Source organism: Somniosus microcephalus, chromosome 21 (genome assembly GCF_052327205.1).
Source record: "Somniosus microcephalus isolate GS21.2 chromosome 21, FLI_Smic_1.0, whole genome shotgun sequence".
In the NCBI taxonomy this organism is placed as follows: Eukaryota; Metazoa; Chordata; class Chondrichthyes; order Squaliformes; family Somniosidae; genus Somniosus; species Somniosus microcephalus.
In genome coordinates this window covers 29592708-29607599 of record NC_141007.1, presented here as the reverse complement: position 1 = coordinate 29607599, position 14892 = coordinate 29592708, and the positions used below count along the sequence as shown (strand labels likewise).

The window sequence follows — 14892 nt, the reverse complement described above, 5'->3', positions numbered from 1 at the left end:
ATTTGCTCCTCTGTCTCCTTCTCACTATTTGGGGGTCTATAGTAAACACCCAGCAATTCAACAGCTCCTTTTCTGTTCCTTAACTCTAACCAAATAGATTCAGTCTTTGAACCCTTTAGTATATCGTCCCTCTGTAATATTATCCTTGATCAATACTGCCACCCCACTCCTGTCTTTTTTCCTTCCCTATCCCTCCTGAATACATTGTAGCCAGGAATGTTTAGTTCCCACTCTTGCCCATGTTAAAGCCAGGTCTCCGTTATAGCCACTATATCATAACCCCAAGTGGTGACTTGCGCCTGTAGCTGGTCAACCTTATTTGTAACACTCTTCACATTATCATATATGCATTCCAGCACCATTGCTAGTCAGCTTTGCTTTTTTCCTCCATCTAATTCTTGGTCTTTCTACATTATACTTTGTTCTGTTGCTGTTTGTCCTTTCTAGTGTTCTGTGCACCTTGTCTCTCCTCTCTGTTGCTACATCCTGATGCCCCTCCCCCTGCCAAGTTATTTTCCCCCACAGCTCTAGTTAGCCTCCCCGCAAGGACATTGGCCCCAGCCCTGTTCAGGTACAACCTGTTTGGATTGTACAGGTCTCTCCTGCCCCAGAACTGGTCTCAATGCCCCAGGAATCTGAAGCCTTCCTTCCTGCACCACTACTCTAGCCACGCTTTCACCTGCACTATCTTTCTGTTTCTGCACTCACTAGCACGTGGCACTGGGAGTAATCCAGAGATTACCCACCTTGTGGCCCTGTTCTTTACTCATCTTCCTAGCTCCTGAAACTCTGCCTGTAGGACCTCAACACTTTTCCTACCTATGTCATTGGTTCCAACATGCACCATGACATCTGGCTGTTCCCCTTCCCCTTGCAGAATGCCCTGCACCCGTTCAGTGATATCCTTTACCCTGGCACCAGGGAAGCAACACATCATTCAGGACTCACATCTGCGGTTGCAGAAACGACTGGCTTTCCCCTGACTATCAAATCCCCTTGTGCAATTGAATCTCCCATGGTGCTGTGAATTCCCCCGAGGTGTCATCACTCTCACTGGTATTCAACAGTGAATACCAGTTTGTGAGTGCTACGCTCCCAGGGGATTCCTGCACTGCCTGCCTGTTCCTCCTAGTCTGCAAGGTGGTCACCCACTCCCTCTCCTCCTGAACTTTCTGTAGCTGCGGGGTGACCACCTCTTGAAACATGCTTGCCACGAAAGTCTTAGCTACCCGTATGCACCGTAGTGACACCAGCCACCCCTCAAGCTCAGAAACTCTCATTAATGACCTGCACTTGGGTATACAGGGCGTAATTTCAAAGTTGGCAGATGACATGAAATTTGGAAATGTGGTAAACAGTGAGGAGGAAAGTAACAGATTTCAGGAGGACATAGATAGATACAGAGCAGATGAAATTTAATGCAGATAAGTGTGAAGTTATGCATTTTGGTAGGATAAATGAGAAGAGGCAATATAAACAAAATGGTGCAATTTTAAAGGGGGTGCAGCAACAGAGAAATCTGGAGGTCTATGTACATAAATCTTTGAATGTGGCAGGACAAGTTGAAAAAGCTGTTGAAAAAGCATACGAGATCCTTGGCTTTATAAACAGAGGCATAAAGTAAATAAGCAAGGCCGTTATGCTAAACATTTATAAATCACTGGCTAGGCCCCAGCTGGAGTATTGTGCCCAATTCTGGGCACCACATTTTAGGAAGGATGTTAAGGCCTTAGAGTGGATGCAAGGGAGATAGTTCCAGGGATGCGGGACTTCAGTTATGTGGAGAGACTAGAGAAATTGGGGTTTTTTCTTCTTAGAGCAGAGAACGTTAAGGGGAGATTTTATAGGAGTGTTCAAAATCATGAAGCGTTTTGATAGAGTAAATAAGGAGAAAGTATTTCCAGTGATAGAAGGTTCAGTAACCAAAGCACACAGATTTAAGGTAATTGGCAAAAGAACCAGAGTTGAGATGAGGAGAATTGCTTTTTACACAATGAGTTTTATGATCTGGAATGCACTGCCTGAAGGGTGGCGGAAGAAGATTCAATAATAACTTTCAAAAGAGAATTGGATAAATATGGGAAAGGGAAAAATTTGCAGGGCTATGGGGAAAGGGCAGGGCAATGGGACTAATTGGTTAGCTCTTTCAAATAGCCGGCATAGGCATGATGGGCTGAATGGCCTCCTTCTGTGCTGTATCATTCTATGATTCTATGATTGAGCCATTTTTCTCCTTTTAGTTGCTGACAAGGTCGCTTACCTGATGGGCCTCAACTCTGCTGATTTGCTCAAAGCTTTATGTTACCCACGAGTAAAGGTCGGCAATGAATTTGTGACGAAAGGCCAGACGGTACAGCAGGTATTGTATTCACCTCTGATTCTAAAGAGAGATTCTTGTGAAATTGGTTATTAAGATTTAACTGAAGCCGCGGATGTATATTCTCTCACTGATACACACTTTGTCTTGTTAGGTGCACAACGCTGTTGGTGCCCTTGGGAAATCAATCTATGAGAAAATGTTTTTGTGGATGGTGATACGTATCAATCAGCAATTGGACACAAAACAGCCCAGGCAGTATTTTATTGGTGTGCTAGACATTGCTGGCTTTGAAATTTTTGATGTAAGAGACAGAACATTACTTTTAGGAATATCTAACCTCGTAAATGTATTTTTATGATATTAATTGATCTTTCATAGATTGGGAGTCAAGACCTAGAGGGTGGGGGTAATTGGATTAGGATACGCTGATGCAACTTAGTCTCCAGTTTAAAATAATATATCCGTTTTTATTTTTCTATCTTCATTATAAATTTCTATATCTACATTTATAATGAAAACTGCCTATATAAGCTTGTCATGCTGTAATTACACTCTCCTACCACTAGTGCCATTTCAGTGGCAGCACTCTTGCCTGTGAGTCAGAAGGTCATAGGTTCATAGTCCCATTCCAGGGACATTGAACACAAAAAACTAGGCTGACACTTCAGTACACTACTGTGGGTGCACGGTGTGGTCAGAGGTGCTGTCTTTCAGATGAAATGTTAAATGGCAGCACCAGTCCACTCAGGTGGATGTTAAAGATCCTATTGCTCTATTTAAAGAAGAGCTGGGGAATTTTTATGATGTCCTGACCAATAATTATCCCTCAATCAACATCAGTAAAACAGATTATCTGGTCATTGCTATTTGTGGGACCTTGCAGTGCACAAATTGTCTGCCTTCTTTCCTACATTTCAATAGTAACTACATTAAAAAGTACTAAATTGGCTGTAAAGTACTTTGGAACATCCTGAAGTCATGAAAGGTGCTATATAAATGCAAGTTCTTTTTTTCTTTACATGATAGCAAGTTTACAAAGGCAATTTTCATTATAAAAGTGGACATAGGAATTTATAATGTAAAATGTTGACAGGTTGTGCAGCAGAGGTATTATTTTTAGTATATTACTAATCAATTTCTTGTCACGATCAAGAGCAGACTTCAGATAAAGCAAGGTTAGAGGGCAAGGAATAATTGAACCTGCTGTACACATGTAATTCAGTCTGCATTCTGTTGTTATTTTTACATCCATTATAAATATGTCTGTTCACAATTATAATGGAACTGCCTATGTAAACTTAATGCCCAATAATTGCACCCTCCTGCCAGTGGTGGCACTGCAGCACCTCTACTGGGCAGGGTGTCATTTCAGGGTGTTAAACTTACATGGGCAATTTCCATTATAAATGTGGACATATGAATTTGAAATAGGAAAATTACAGGAATTACTCACAGATGTAAAAAAATTAATATAGATAGTTACAGATGGTGTTTACCCTCTCTATAAATTTAGTTTAACAACTTGAACAATCCAATTATTAAATAACACTTTAAATTGCTCTCTATATTCAGTACAACAGCTTGGAACAGTTGTGTATCAACTTTACTAATGAGAAACTGCAGCAGTTCTTCAACCACCACATGTTTGTTCTGGAACAAGAGGAATATAAGAAGGAAGGAATTGAATGGGAATTCATTGACTTTGGTATGGATCTGGCTGCTTGCATTGAACTCATTGAAAAGGTAAGGGAATCAAAATGTGTTATATATGAGAATTCATGCTAATAATGGACACATAATATGTTTGTAACTGTTATATATGTTTATAATTGAATGAAAGTCCGATACACTTTACTCCAATAAATGTATATTTCAATTAACAGCCCATGGGGATCTTCTCAATCCTGGAAGAGGAGTGCATGTTCCCCAAGGCTTCAGATACTACTTTCAAGAATAAACTATATGACCAACATCTTGGAAAGACAAGCAACTTCCAGAAACCCAAGCTTGCCAAGGGAAAGGCTGAGGCTCACTTTGCCTTGATCCACTATGCTGGCACTGTGGATTATAATGTCACTGGTTGGCTGGACAAGAATAAGGACCCAGTGAATGAAACTGTTATTGGGCTGTACCAGAAGGCTTCCCTGAAACTCTTGCCAACACTTTACAGTGGTCATAGCGCGGATGGTATGATTCGATCTACTCATAACCATTTCATTCATTTAGAAAATATTTTGACAAACCCGCTAATATTTGTCCATCATTTATCAATTACTAATTGCTGAAAATATTCTTTGCAGCTGAAGCTGGTGGCAAGAAGGGAGGCAAAAAGAAGGGCTCATCTTTCCAGACTGTGTCTGCTCTGTTTAGGGTATGTTTTCTTTTTAATATATCAGGACTGCATGTTTTAGTCATGGGTGAAAAGGTACACAGATTCTCAGTGTTTTGCTACTGTAATTGAATCTTAGGAATCTTCTATAACTTTCCCAGGCTGGTTACAGTGTCTGTTACAATCAAAAAAAAATTCAAGCTCAAACTGATTAATTACTGATTAGAATGGCCCCTTAAATTTATAACAATATTGTATCTGCATCATGGAAATGCTAGTAAAATAATGAAGATACATTGTCTTCTACAGGAAAATCTGAACAAGCTGATGACTAACTTGAGGTCCACTCATCCACATTTCGTACGTTGTTTAATTCCCAATGAGACAAAGACTCCAGGTAATTGAAATAGACTGTTTTTATAATTCAAACCAATTTTATAGTAAAATTCAGCATTTCCTTTTCTTTTCCTGGATCTTTTTGTACTCACTAATGAATATCTAATCAATTAGATTTTTTGGAATAAAGTACAACTAAAGCAAAAAAAATCTAATGTATGAATTATTCTTCATCATTCTTTCCATATCCTAGGTGACATGGATAACCACCTAGTCATGCACCAGCTCAGATGCAATGGTGTGCTTGAAGGAATTAGAATCTGCAGAAAGGGATTTCCAAGTAGAATTATATATGGTGACTTTAAGCAAAGGTAAGGAGTTATGTAAATGGACTATACTTGAATGAAAGTGAGCATAAAGTTTCACTTTTTAAAATTTCTTAAACATTAAACTTAACAGATACAGGATTCTGAATGCAAGTGCAATTCCTGAAGGACAGTTCATTGACAGCAAGAAGGCATCTGAAAAACTCTTGGCTTCCATCGAACTTGACCGTACCCAGTATAAGTTTGGTCATACTAAGGTAAAAGGCTATTTTATAAATATGCCTGTCATTTTATAGTGCGATGATGAAACTTTGTTATCATCTGAAGCTATTAATTCCATTAAAGGTGTTTTTCAAAGCTGGTCTGCTGGGTTATCTTGAAGAGATGAGAGACGACAAGTTGGCGGAACTTGTTACCCGCACACAAGCTGTCTGCCGTGGATTTCTCATGAGAGTTGAATTCAAGAGGATGATGGAGAGAAGGTAAAATGAACTTACATATACCCCGATATGCTTTGTTTTAAGGGATGGAAAATGAAGAAAGGTATGTGTTTGATATTGTTTGTGCAATTCTCTTTGCAACTGTTTCCTCCAGGGACTCCGTCTTTACCCTGCAGTACAACTTCCGTTCATTCATGAACGTCAAGCATTGGCCATGGATGAAACTGTTCTTCAAGATCAAACCTCTTCTAAGGAGTGCTGAATCTGAAAAGGAAATGCAGAATATGAAAGAGGAGTTTGAGAAAACTAAGGAGTTGCTATCCAAATCTGAAGCACGAAGGAAGGAATTGGAGGAAAAAATGGTGTCTCTGGTACAGGAAAAGAATGACCTGCTTCTTCAAGTACAATCGGTATGTTTTCTTAGTCAAATTATTGCCCATACTTTCATATAAGTCATGGGACGGGATGTTTGATAAAATAATTCAGTGCAGACACTGTTACTTAAAGAGTTCACTTGTTGAATTTAATGAGTTTTTCATTGAAATTTTGCATTCATTAAGAAGGACATCAAACACTTTTGTCCATTATTGTCACACATTGCAAGCATCAATGAAAGATCCCCTTTACTCTGCTGCAACCATCTGCCTTGAAGCTAACTTGAGAAGAATGTTTCACTTCTCACACCAGCCATTTTTATAACTTCTTTGAAAGATATTGCTAGTTTATGCCAAATTATGGTTATTTCTTTGCTGAGGCATGTGGCCAAGAGGAATGGTTGAGACTGCCAAATGCATTTCAAATAGAACCCATAAAGATGGTAGTGTGAGGGTAATTTCATTCCAACAGTCTGGGTGGTATGCAACTTAGACCTCAGAGGTGAAGCTTTGGTATTGGTCAAAAATTCTACTTTAATATCACTGGTTATGACGAGTCAATAAAAAATGTACCAAATAATCCAATGATAAGAGATTTGAAACCAGAGAATAAATATGCCATAATTCATTGGCATAATTAGATTTATCTGAAACATCATACTTGTTTCAAGGTCTTTCTCAAATTACTGACATTTTGTCGCGGTTTTGGTACAGAGAAATTTACAATTTATCAGATTCTTTTATATTTATTCTTGTATTTGAAACGTAGTAAAAATGCATATTTTGTCTGTCAGGAAAGTGAAACTCTGGCAGATGCCGAAGAAAGATGCGAGGGGCTCATTAAAAACAAAATTCAGCTCGAAGCTAAACTTAAAGAATCAAATGAAAGGCTAGAGGATGAAGAAGAAGTAAATGCTGAGCTCACGGCCAAAAAGAGAAAATTGGAAGATGAGTGCTCAGAACTGAAGAAAGATATTGATGACCTGGAGCTCACATTAGCCAAAGTTGAAAAGGAGAAACATGCTACAGAAAACAAGGTATCAACAGGCATAGATTTAAATAATTATCTGCAGATCCCATGGGCGAGTATTCTGATCATGCAATAACTCCTAGTGCCATATTTATTTTAATGTTTCAGGATATATAGTGATAATATTGACATATTTATAGAATGGCAAAACGTATTAAGGCAGAACTTTTTTCCTGTTACCGTGATAATTAACTCATCTGAGTAATGCTACACAGAGTAGCTGGAGGTGGAATTTACATATTCTTTTGTGCAAACAGGTCAAGAATCTTACAGAAGAAATGGCCAACCTTGATGAAAACATTGTCAAGTTAACAAAGGAAAAGAAAGCTCTACAAGAGGCTCACCAGCAGACTCTGGATGATCTGCAGGCTGAGGAAGACAAAGTCAACACTCTGACCAAAGCCAAGTCAAAGCTGGAACAGCAAGTTGATGATGTAAGTGTTCATTAAAATGAGAAATGAAATATAATTCTATCCTGGGACCTTTCTTCTTGAACTCACTTTGAATATGTGTGCTTGCTTTTAATCTATGCGTATCAGCTTGAAGGGTCTCTGGAACAAGAGAAGAAGATTCGCATGGATCTTGAAAGGTCCAAGAGAAAACTTGAAGGTGATCTGAAACTATCTCAAGAATCAATAATGGATTTGGAAAACGACAAGCAGCAAATCGAAGAGAAGCTGAAAAAGTGAGAATAATTGATATTATTGTTTTGAACTGCTGCATTGTATCATTTTTCTGCACACATTTATTTAAATTAATCTATTTGTATTGCAGAAAGGAGTTTGAAATTAGTCAACTTCTAAGCAAGATTGAGGATGAGCAGGTCCTTGGCATTCAGCTGCAAAAGAAAATCAAAGAGCTTCAGGCAAGTTGCAATATAAAAACAAAGTTTAGAGGATTTTGAGCAATTTATGTATCATGCACAATTGCATAATGCAGATTGCAAAGGTAAAGATATATAAATATATATTTTAGGCTCGTATTGAGGAGCTTGAAGAAGAAATTGAAGCTGAGCGTGCCTCTCGTGCTAAGGCTGAGAAACAGAGAGCTGATCTTGCTCGGGAACTTGAAGAGATCAGTGAGCGACTAGAAGAAGCCGGCGGTGCAACTGCAGTACAGATTGAAATGAACAAGAAACGCGAAGCAGAATTTCAGAAAATGCGTCGCGATCTGGAAGAATCTACCCTGCAGCATGAAGCCACGGCCACTGCTCTTCGTAAGAAGCAGGCTGATAGTGTAGCAGAACTTGGGGAACAAATCGACAACTTACAGCGTGTGAAACAAAAGCTGGAGAAGGAAAAGAGTGAGCTGAAGATGGAAATTGATGATGTCGCCAGTAACATGGAATCTGTATCTAAAGCTAAGGTAAGTTCTAAAAACCTTTTAATGTTGGTTGCGTTAAGAAATTATCAAGTTCTTTAGTTTAATATATGTAACCTGCCATGACTGTTTCCTTAAAGGCTAATTTTGAGAAGCTTTGTCGTGCCCTAGAGGACCAACTTAGTGAAACTAAGACGAAGAATGATGAGAACGTACGCATGGTTAATGATCTATCAACCCATAAAGCTCGTCTGCAAACTGAAAATGGTAATAGTTGGCATCAAATTAGAATTTCTAGCAGTTACATCTTGGCAGTTGTGCCACATTTTTAAAATCTAAGTTGCAGTCAATCCTTAATTTATTTCTAGGCGAATTTGCACGCCAAATGGAAGAGAAGGATTCACTGATTTCTCAACTAACAAGAGGAAAACAAGCATTCACTCAACAGGTTGAAGAGTTAAAGAGACAACTGGAAGAAGAAATGAAGGTATTTAGCTTTGCAGGCAATCTGAGTGTGAGGCTCAGGAGCTGATATGGTGAACTGCTTAACAAGATGCCAAGTGCAGGTCCCAGGTTTTGTGCAGAAAGCTTTGGCCCATATTGTTCTGTTCAGCTGATTAATGAGCAAGAATCTTGATTAAAAATAGGGATGAATAATAATGCAGTGTGCATTATCTGACTACATTGACTCTTGCATTAATGTTAGTAATATATTACACTGGATGGATTACAGCAAATTAATGCATGCATGCATTTTCCAGTTAGGGTTATGGTAATTCTTAAATGCCATTCGTAAATTCTAACATTTGAAATAAAAGATTATTTTAACATTTCCACGTGATCATTTTCTCCTATCTGTATCTTGTTTAAAGGCTAAGAATGCCTTGGCCCATGCTCTTCAATCTTCCCGCCACGACTGTGATTTGCTCCGTGAGCAATATGAAGAGGACCAAGAAGCAAAGGGCGAGCTCCAGCGTGGCATGTCCAAGGCCAACAGTGAAGTCGCTCAATGGAGAACAAAATATGAAACTGATGCAATCCAGCGCACAGAGGAACTGGAAGATGCCAAGTGCGTTCTGATCGCCACATTTATTTTCATTTACATAGAATTTACAACACAGAAACAGGCCAGTCAGCCCAACTGATCTACCTCAGTGTTTTTATGCTCCACACGAGATTCTTACCACCCTATCTTATCTAACCCTATCAGCATAGCCTTCTGTTCCTTTCTCCCGCATGTATTTATCTAGCTTCCCTATAAATGCATCTAATGCTATTCACCTCAATTTTCCTGTGGTAGTGAGTTCCACATTCTAAGCACTCTCTGGCTAAAGAAGATTCTCCTGATTTATTGGTGATTATCTTATATTTATGGCTCCTAATTTTGGACTCCCCACAAGTGGAAACATCTTCTCTATGTCGAGCGTATCAAACCTCTTCATAATTTTAAAGACCTCTATTAGATCACCCCTCAGCCTTCTCTTTTCTAGAGAAAAGAGCCCCAGCCTGTTCAATCTTTCCTGATAGTTCTAACCTTTCAGTTCCGGTATTATCCTTGTAAGTCTTTTTTTCCGCCTTCTCCAATGCCTCTAAATCCTTTAATAATATGGAAACCTGAACATTGCATAGTACTCTTAAGAGTGGTCTAACCAATGTTCTAGACAAGTTTAACATAACTTCTCTGCTTTCCAATTCTATTCCTCTGGAAATGAGCACCAGTGCTTTTTTTTTTTAATTACGTGTATTTTTACGTTCCTTCTCCACAATTTTTCTATATTTCAAATTTGCATACTTTTGTATCATTATTTTCCAGGAAAAAACTTGCCCAGCGACTCCAAGAGGCTGAGGAGCAAATCGAGGCAGTGAATTCCAAATGTGCCTCGCTGGAAAAGACCAAACAGAGACTGCAAAATGAAGTTGAAGATCTAATGATCGATGTTGAGAGAGCTAATGCTGCTGCAGCCATTCTTGATAAGAAGCAGAGGAACTTTGACAAGGTATAAATCAGATCTCTAAATCCGATTAGGAGTGTAAAAATTTTTATTTTTCACCCCTGGATTAATGACAACCTTTTGACTCTTGTGTGCTGACAGATTCTGGCAGACTGGAAACAGAAATATGAGGAATGCCAGACTGAATTGGAGGCATCTCAGAAGGAATCTCGCTCTTTAAGTACTGAACTCTTCAAAATGAAGAATGCTTATGAGGAATCTTTGGACCAACTTGAAACACTCAAACGAGAGAACAAGAATCTTCAGCGTGCGTTATTTTTCGAACTTATAGCATTCTCTTAGTCCTGTGTATTCTGGCCTCTTGCGCTTCCCCAATTTTAATCGCTCCACCATTGGTGGCTGTGCCTCCAGCTACAAAGGCCCTAAGCTCTGTAATTCCCTCCCTGAACCTTTCAGCCTCTCTCCCTCTCCTTCTTTAAAACACTGCTTAAAACCTACCTTTTTGAGCAAGCTTTTGGTCATTTGTCCTAATATCTCCTTGTGTGGCTGGGTGTCAAATTTGGTTTGATAATGCTCCTATGAAGGTGCTTAGAATATTTTACTACGTTAAAGGCGCTATAAAATGCAAATTGTTGTTTTTGTAGCGAAAGTGGCTTCACTGTCAAACATTATGTTTCTTTAAACAGAGGAGATCTCTGATTTGACTGAACAACTTGGAGAAAGTGGTAAGGCACTGCATGAGATGGAAAAGGCTAAGAAACTGGCTGAGGCAGAAAAGAGTGAAATCCAGAGTGCTTTGGAAGAAGCAGAGGTACGTTAAAATAATGGTCATGATTTTTAATGAGAAAATTACACCGTTTCCGACAATTTTGAAAGTGAGTTAAACACACCGAATCCGAGACTTTTGCTTAAAACAAAAGCACATTTTTTTCCAATATAGGCATCCCTTGAACACGAAGAAAGCAAGTTTCTTCGTATCCAGCTCGAATTAAATCAAGTAAAATCAGAAATCGACAGAAAGATTGCTGAGAAAGATGAAGAAATTGAACAAATTAAGAGGAACAATCAGAGAGTTGTGGACACTTTGCAGACTTCTTTGGAGGCAGAGGTCAGAAGCCGAAATGATGCTCTGAGACTCAAAAAGAAAATGGAAAGCGATCTGAACGAAATGGAGGTTCAATTGAGTCATGCAAACCGCCAGGCTACAGAAGCCCTGAAGCATCTCAGGAACATACAGGCTCAACTTAAGGTATGGGCAACATAATGTAGTTGCTCCGCTGTATCCCTTCATATACTTGAAATAAATATTAAAATTGAATTAAATGTCCTCCGCAGGTGCTAAATCAATGGCCCGTAATTTCCAATGCCTACGGATGTGTACGAGCTGTGAACACACCCGTAGGGACCTTGCAAGTGCCGGTTTCAGGCATGCGAAGAAAACCGGCAGTTCTAATTTGCCAAGAATCCTCTTGACAGATCGGACACCTGCCCCAGAGAAGGGCCTCTGCGGGGGTAGAGTTCCGCTTTCTGCAGAACCTCCGCCCGCTAAAATCCCTTAAAAATCTTACGTCTGGTAAAAGCAGGTGTAAGGCCTGCTTTTACCAGCATAAGGGCTTAAAAAAGTAAAAAAATATTTTTTTTCACTCATTTATAATGCAAAAATACTTTTAAAAAAGGTAAGTTTATTTTTAGCCCCGTAAAACACTTCAATTACTTTTTTCAAAAAATTAAATTTGTTTAAAATATTTAATTTAATGTCATTTTAATTAATTTTAAAACGTGATTTCAAATTTTGTTTTATTTAATGTTGTAGTGTGTTTTTTCAGTGATCCCCATTCATACTTTTGACAGTATGAAGGGGGATTCCCTTCTCCCATTGGCTCGCCTGGCCCACGTGATCCCAGGGACGCTTGTGAACCGCCTGCGCCCCTGGGATACCTGGGCCTTTGCGCGCGCACCAGGCGAGGCCCAGGAGCGGAAGAGTCTGGACCTCGGGAGCTCTCGGGAGTAGATTTTTTTTCCTGATCAGAGGCATCCGCATGCAGGCTGCCTCCTATCAGAAATTAGGGGCTATTATTTGCAGAATTAACTAGTGGTCTCACAAAGTGTAAGTAATTGCAATTTAACGAAAAACTCTCGTTTCGCTATTAAGGATGCACAGATACATATAGATGAAGCTTTGAGGAGCAATGAAGACCTGAAAGAGCAACTGGCTATGTCTGAACGCAGAAACAACCTCCAGCAGGCTGAAATAGAAGAACTGAGAGCAGCTCTGGAACAGACAGAAAGAGCTCGCAAACTGGCTGAGCAAGAACTGATGGATGCCAGTGAACGTGTACAACTTCTTCATTCTCAGGTAATTTGCTGCTGGCGGATTTGAACAAACGTCGTTCAAAAGTGCCCCAATAAATGATTGGTACATCGCTCATATGACCGAGAATCATTGTTTCATTTTTAATAGAATACCAATCTCATCAATACCAAAAAGAAGCTTGAAACGGATATCTCCAGCCTTCAGTCTGAAGTAGAGGATGCCATTCAGGAGGCACGAAATGCTGACGAAAAGGCAAAGAAATCAATTACTGATGTAGGTTTTATATTCAAAGTCGCCAATAACACTGAGATACTTCATATCAATTTATATAATTAAATATATCATACTTAATTATTATAAGGCTGCTATGATGGCAGAAGAGCTGAAGAAGGAGCAGGATACAAGCGCCCATCTTGAGCGAATGAAGAAAAACCTTGATCAAACAGTGAAGGACCTGCAGCTCCGTCTGGATGAGGCTGAACAGTTGGCCATGAAAGGAGGAAAGAAACAGATCCAGAAGCTGGAAGCCAGGGTATGTACAGTAATAATACTGAACCATGAATTACTTGCCTAAATAACAGTACAAAAATCTGCAGCATTTACTTTGCTTGAAAATATGACTGTTTACATTCTCCTAACGCAGGTACGTGAGCTGGAGGGTGAATTTGAAGCTGAGCAGAAGCGCAGTGCAGATGCTGTCAAAGGAGCTCGCAAATTTGAAAGGCGGGTCAAGGAGCTTACCTATCAGGTGTGGAATTTAAATTTCAAAGGACATTTTAAATACAATAAAAGGGTATCACAAATTATTGACATTTAATGTTTTTGCTCACAAGGTACTAGATAGGGACTAGAGTTACATGTTCTTTTTTCTATTTTTAAGTCTGAGGAAGACAGAAAGAATCTCCTGAGGCTACAGGATCTGGTTGACAAATTACAAATGAAGGTTAAAGCCTACAAAAGGCAATCTGAGGAGTCTGTAAGTAATTCTGGATGGTATTTATTTGAGATAATTTGACGTTCAGTTATGTCCGCTGGAAACACCTCAGTGCAGTATTTCCATTTCAAGAATTTAATGCTGCATTTAAATATTTGTGCCTAATCTTAACTTTTTTGACATCATTCCAGGAGGAACATGCTAACCTTCATCTATCCAAGTTCAGAAAGGTGCAGCACGAGCTTGAGGAGGCTGAGGAGCGCGCTGATATCGCGGAATCCCAGGTCAACAAACTCAGGGCTAAAAGCCGTGACATCAAGGTAACCTTTTTGTTTTAAATGTGGTTAGCTATATTGTCACATACTGTAATCTGAAGCCCACAACTCTGTGATGCAAATCAATTTACCCTAACTGTGGATATTAATTTGCTGGTAGCTTCAGCTTGGGTTCCAGGTAGGCAGAACTGCATTTAAATTGCCTGGCTCCTGCCTGACTGTAACTGTAACAGTCTTCTCCAGGAGAGAACTGTTGGCATGCCTGGACACTGGCAAGGGCAGAGCCTTCGCCTAACAGTTAAAAATGTAAATGTTTAGAAAGTGGGGAGGGTAGAATCTCCACTCCCTAAACGTTTAAGATGACGTTAAGTGGGACCCTGAGCATTTTGTAAACCAGGCTTGACAATGCACTAGATTTAAACTATGTGGTTTCAAACTGAAACTATGTGAGATTATCTCTTTTAGGGAGTCTCACTCTGGTATCAGGTTGGCCTCTGACACTGGATTTATACTGCTAGTTTAGCATCACTGCACAGCAGAAATTGCTTTGTACTGTAAATACACCCGCAATTGTAAATATAGTGCTTTTCCAGAAATTATTGTACTGTCCATACAAGAATACAAACATTTTTTAATACAGTTTAATAACTGGATCTTGTTTGTTAAATGAAAAAAATGTTTATTTTACAGAAGGCAGTGCAAACTGAAGAGTAATTACAAGCTTGAAGAGTTCACGGAAGAAATTCACAGAATGTGCATTTCTTTGTAACTTATTTTTGTATATTATGTTAGACTTGTTAGTTATGTGTTAGTAATAAAGAAAGCATCAACTTCTCGAGGGTTGTCATGTCCTAATTTCTTTAGTAATGATAAACCAGTAGGAAAAAATAATAAATCTGCCATGTGATCAGAAGTATATTAAAAGTCAAAATGATATGTAAG

General features: G+C 39.2%; 1 protein-coding gene across 1 annotated transcript in view; it reads left to right on the top strand.

Moving 5' to 3' along the window:
- LOC147102672 (uncharacterized) overlaps window positions 1–14786 on the top strand; it is a 74777-nt gene extending 59991 nt beyond the window's left edge. Inside the window, exons 52-80 of the mRNA XM_085964100.1 lie at window positions 2241–2359; window positions 2472–2621; window positions 3893–4063; window positions 4204–4507; window positions 4621–4691; window positions 4959–5046; window positions 5239–5356; window positions 5445–5568; window positions 5657–5793; window positions 5906–6161; window positions 6920–7162; window positions 7413–7589; window positions 7695–7840; window positions 7930–8020; window positions 8131–8520; window positions 8616–8742; window positions 8844–8962; window positions 9348–9544; window positions 10289–10472; window positions 10569–10734; window positions 11114–11238; window positions 11368–11676; window positions 12580–12783; window positions 12889–13014; window positions 13103–13273; window positions 13385–13489; window positions 13622–13717; window positions 13867–13995; window positions 14641–14786. Of these exons, the coding sequence (XP_085820226.1) occupies window positions 2241–2359; window positions 2472–2621; window positions 3893–4063; window positions 4204–4507; window positions 4621–4691; window positions 4959–5046; window positions 5239–5356; window positions 5445–5568; window positions 5657–5793; window positions 5906–6161; window positions 6920–7162; window positions 7413–7589; window positions 7695–7840; window positions 7930–8020; window positions 8131–8520; window positions 8616–8742; window positions 8844–8962; window positions 9348–9544; window positions 10289–10472; window positions 10569–10734; window positions 11114–11238; window positions 11368–11676; window positions 12580–12783; window positions 12889–13014; window positions 13103–13273; window positions 13385–13489; window positions 13622–13717; window positions 13867–13995; window positions 14641–14664 (4667 nt within the window). The 3' untranslated portion in view covers window positions 14665–14786. The remainder of the gene's footprint in view (window positions 1–2240; window positions 2360–2471; window positions 2622–3892; window positions 4064–4203; window positions 4508–4620; window positions 4692–4958; window positions 5047–5238; window positions 5357–5444; window positions 5569–5656; window positions 5794–5905; window positions 6162–6919; window positions 7163–7412; window positions 7590–7694; window positions 7841–7929; window positions 8021–8130; window positions 8521–8615; window positions 8743–8843; window positions 8963–9347; window positions 9545–10288; window positions 10473–10568; window positions 10735–11113; window positions 11239–11367; window positions 11677–12579; window positions 12784–12888; window positions 13015–13102; window positions 13274–13384; window positions 13490–13621; window positions 13718–13866; window positions 13996–14640) is intronic.
- Window positions 14787–14892: the final 106 nt, after the last annotated feature.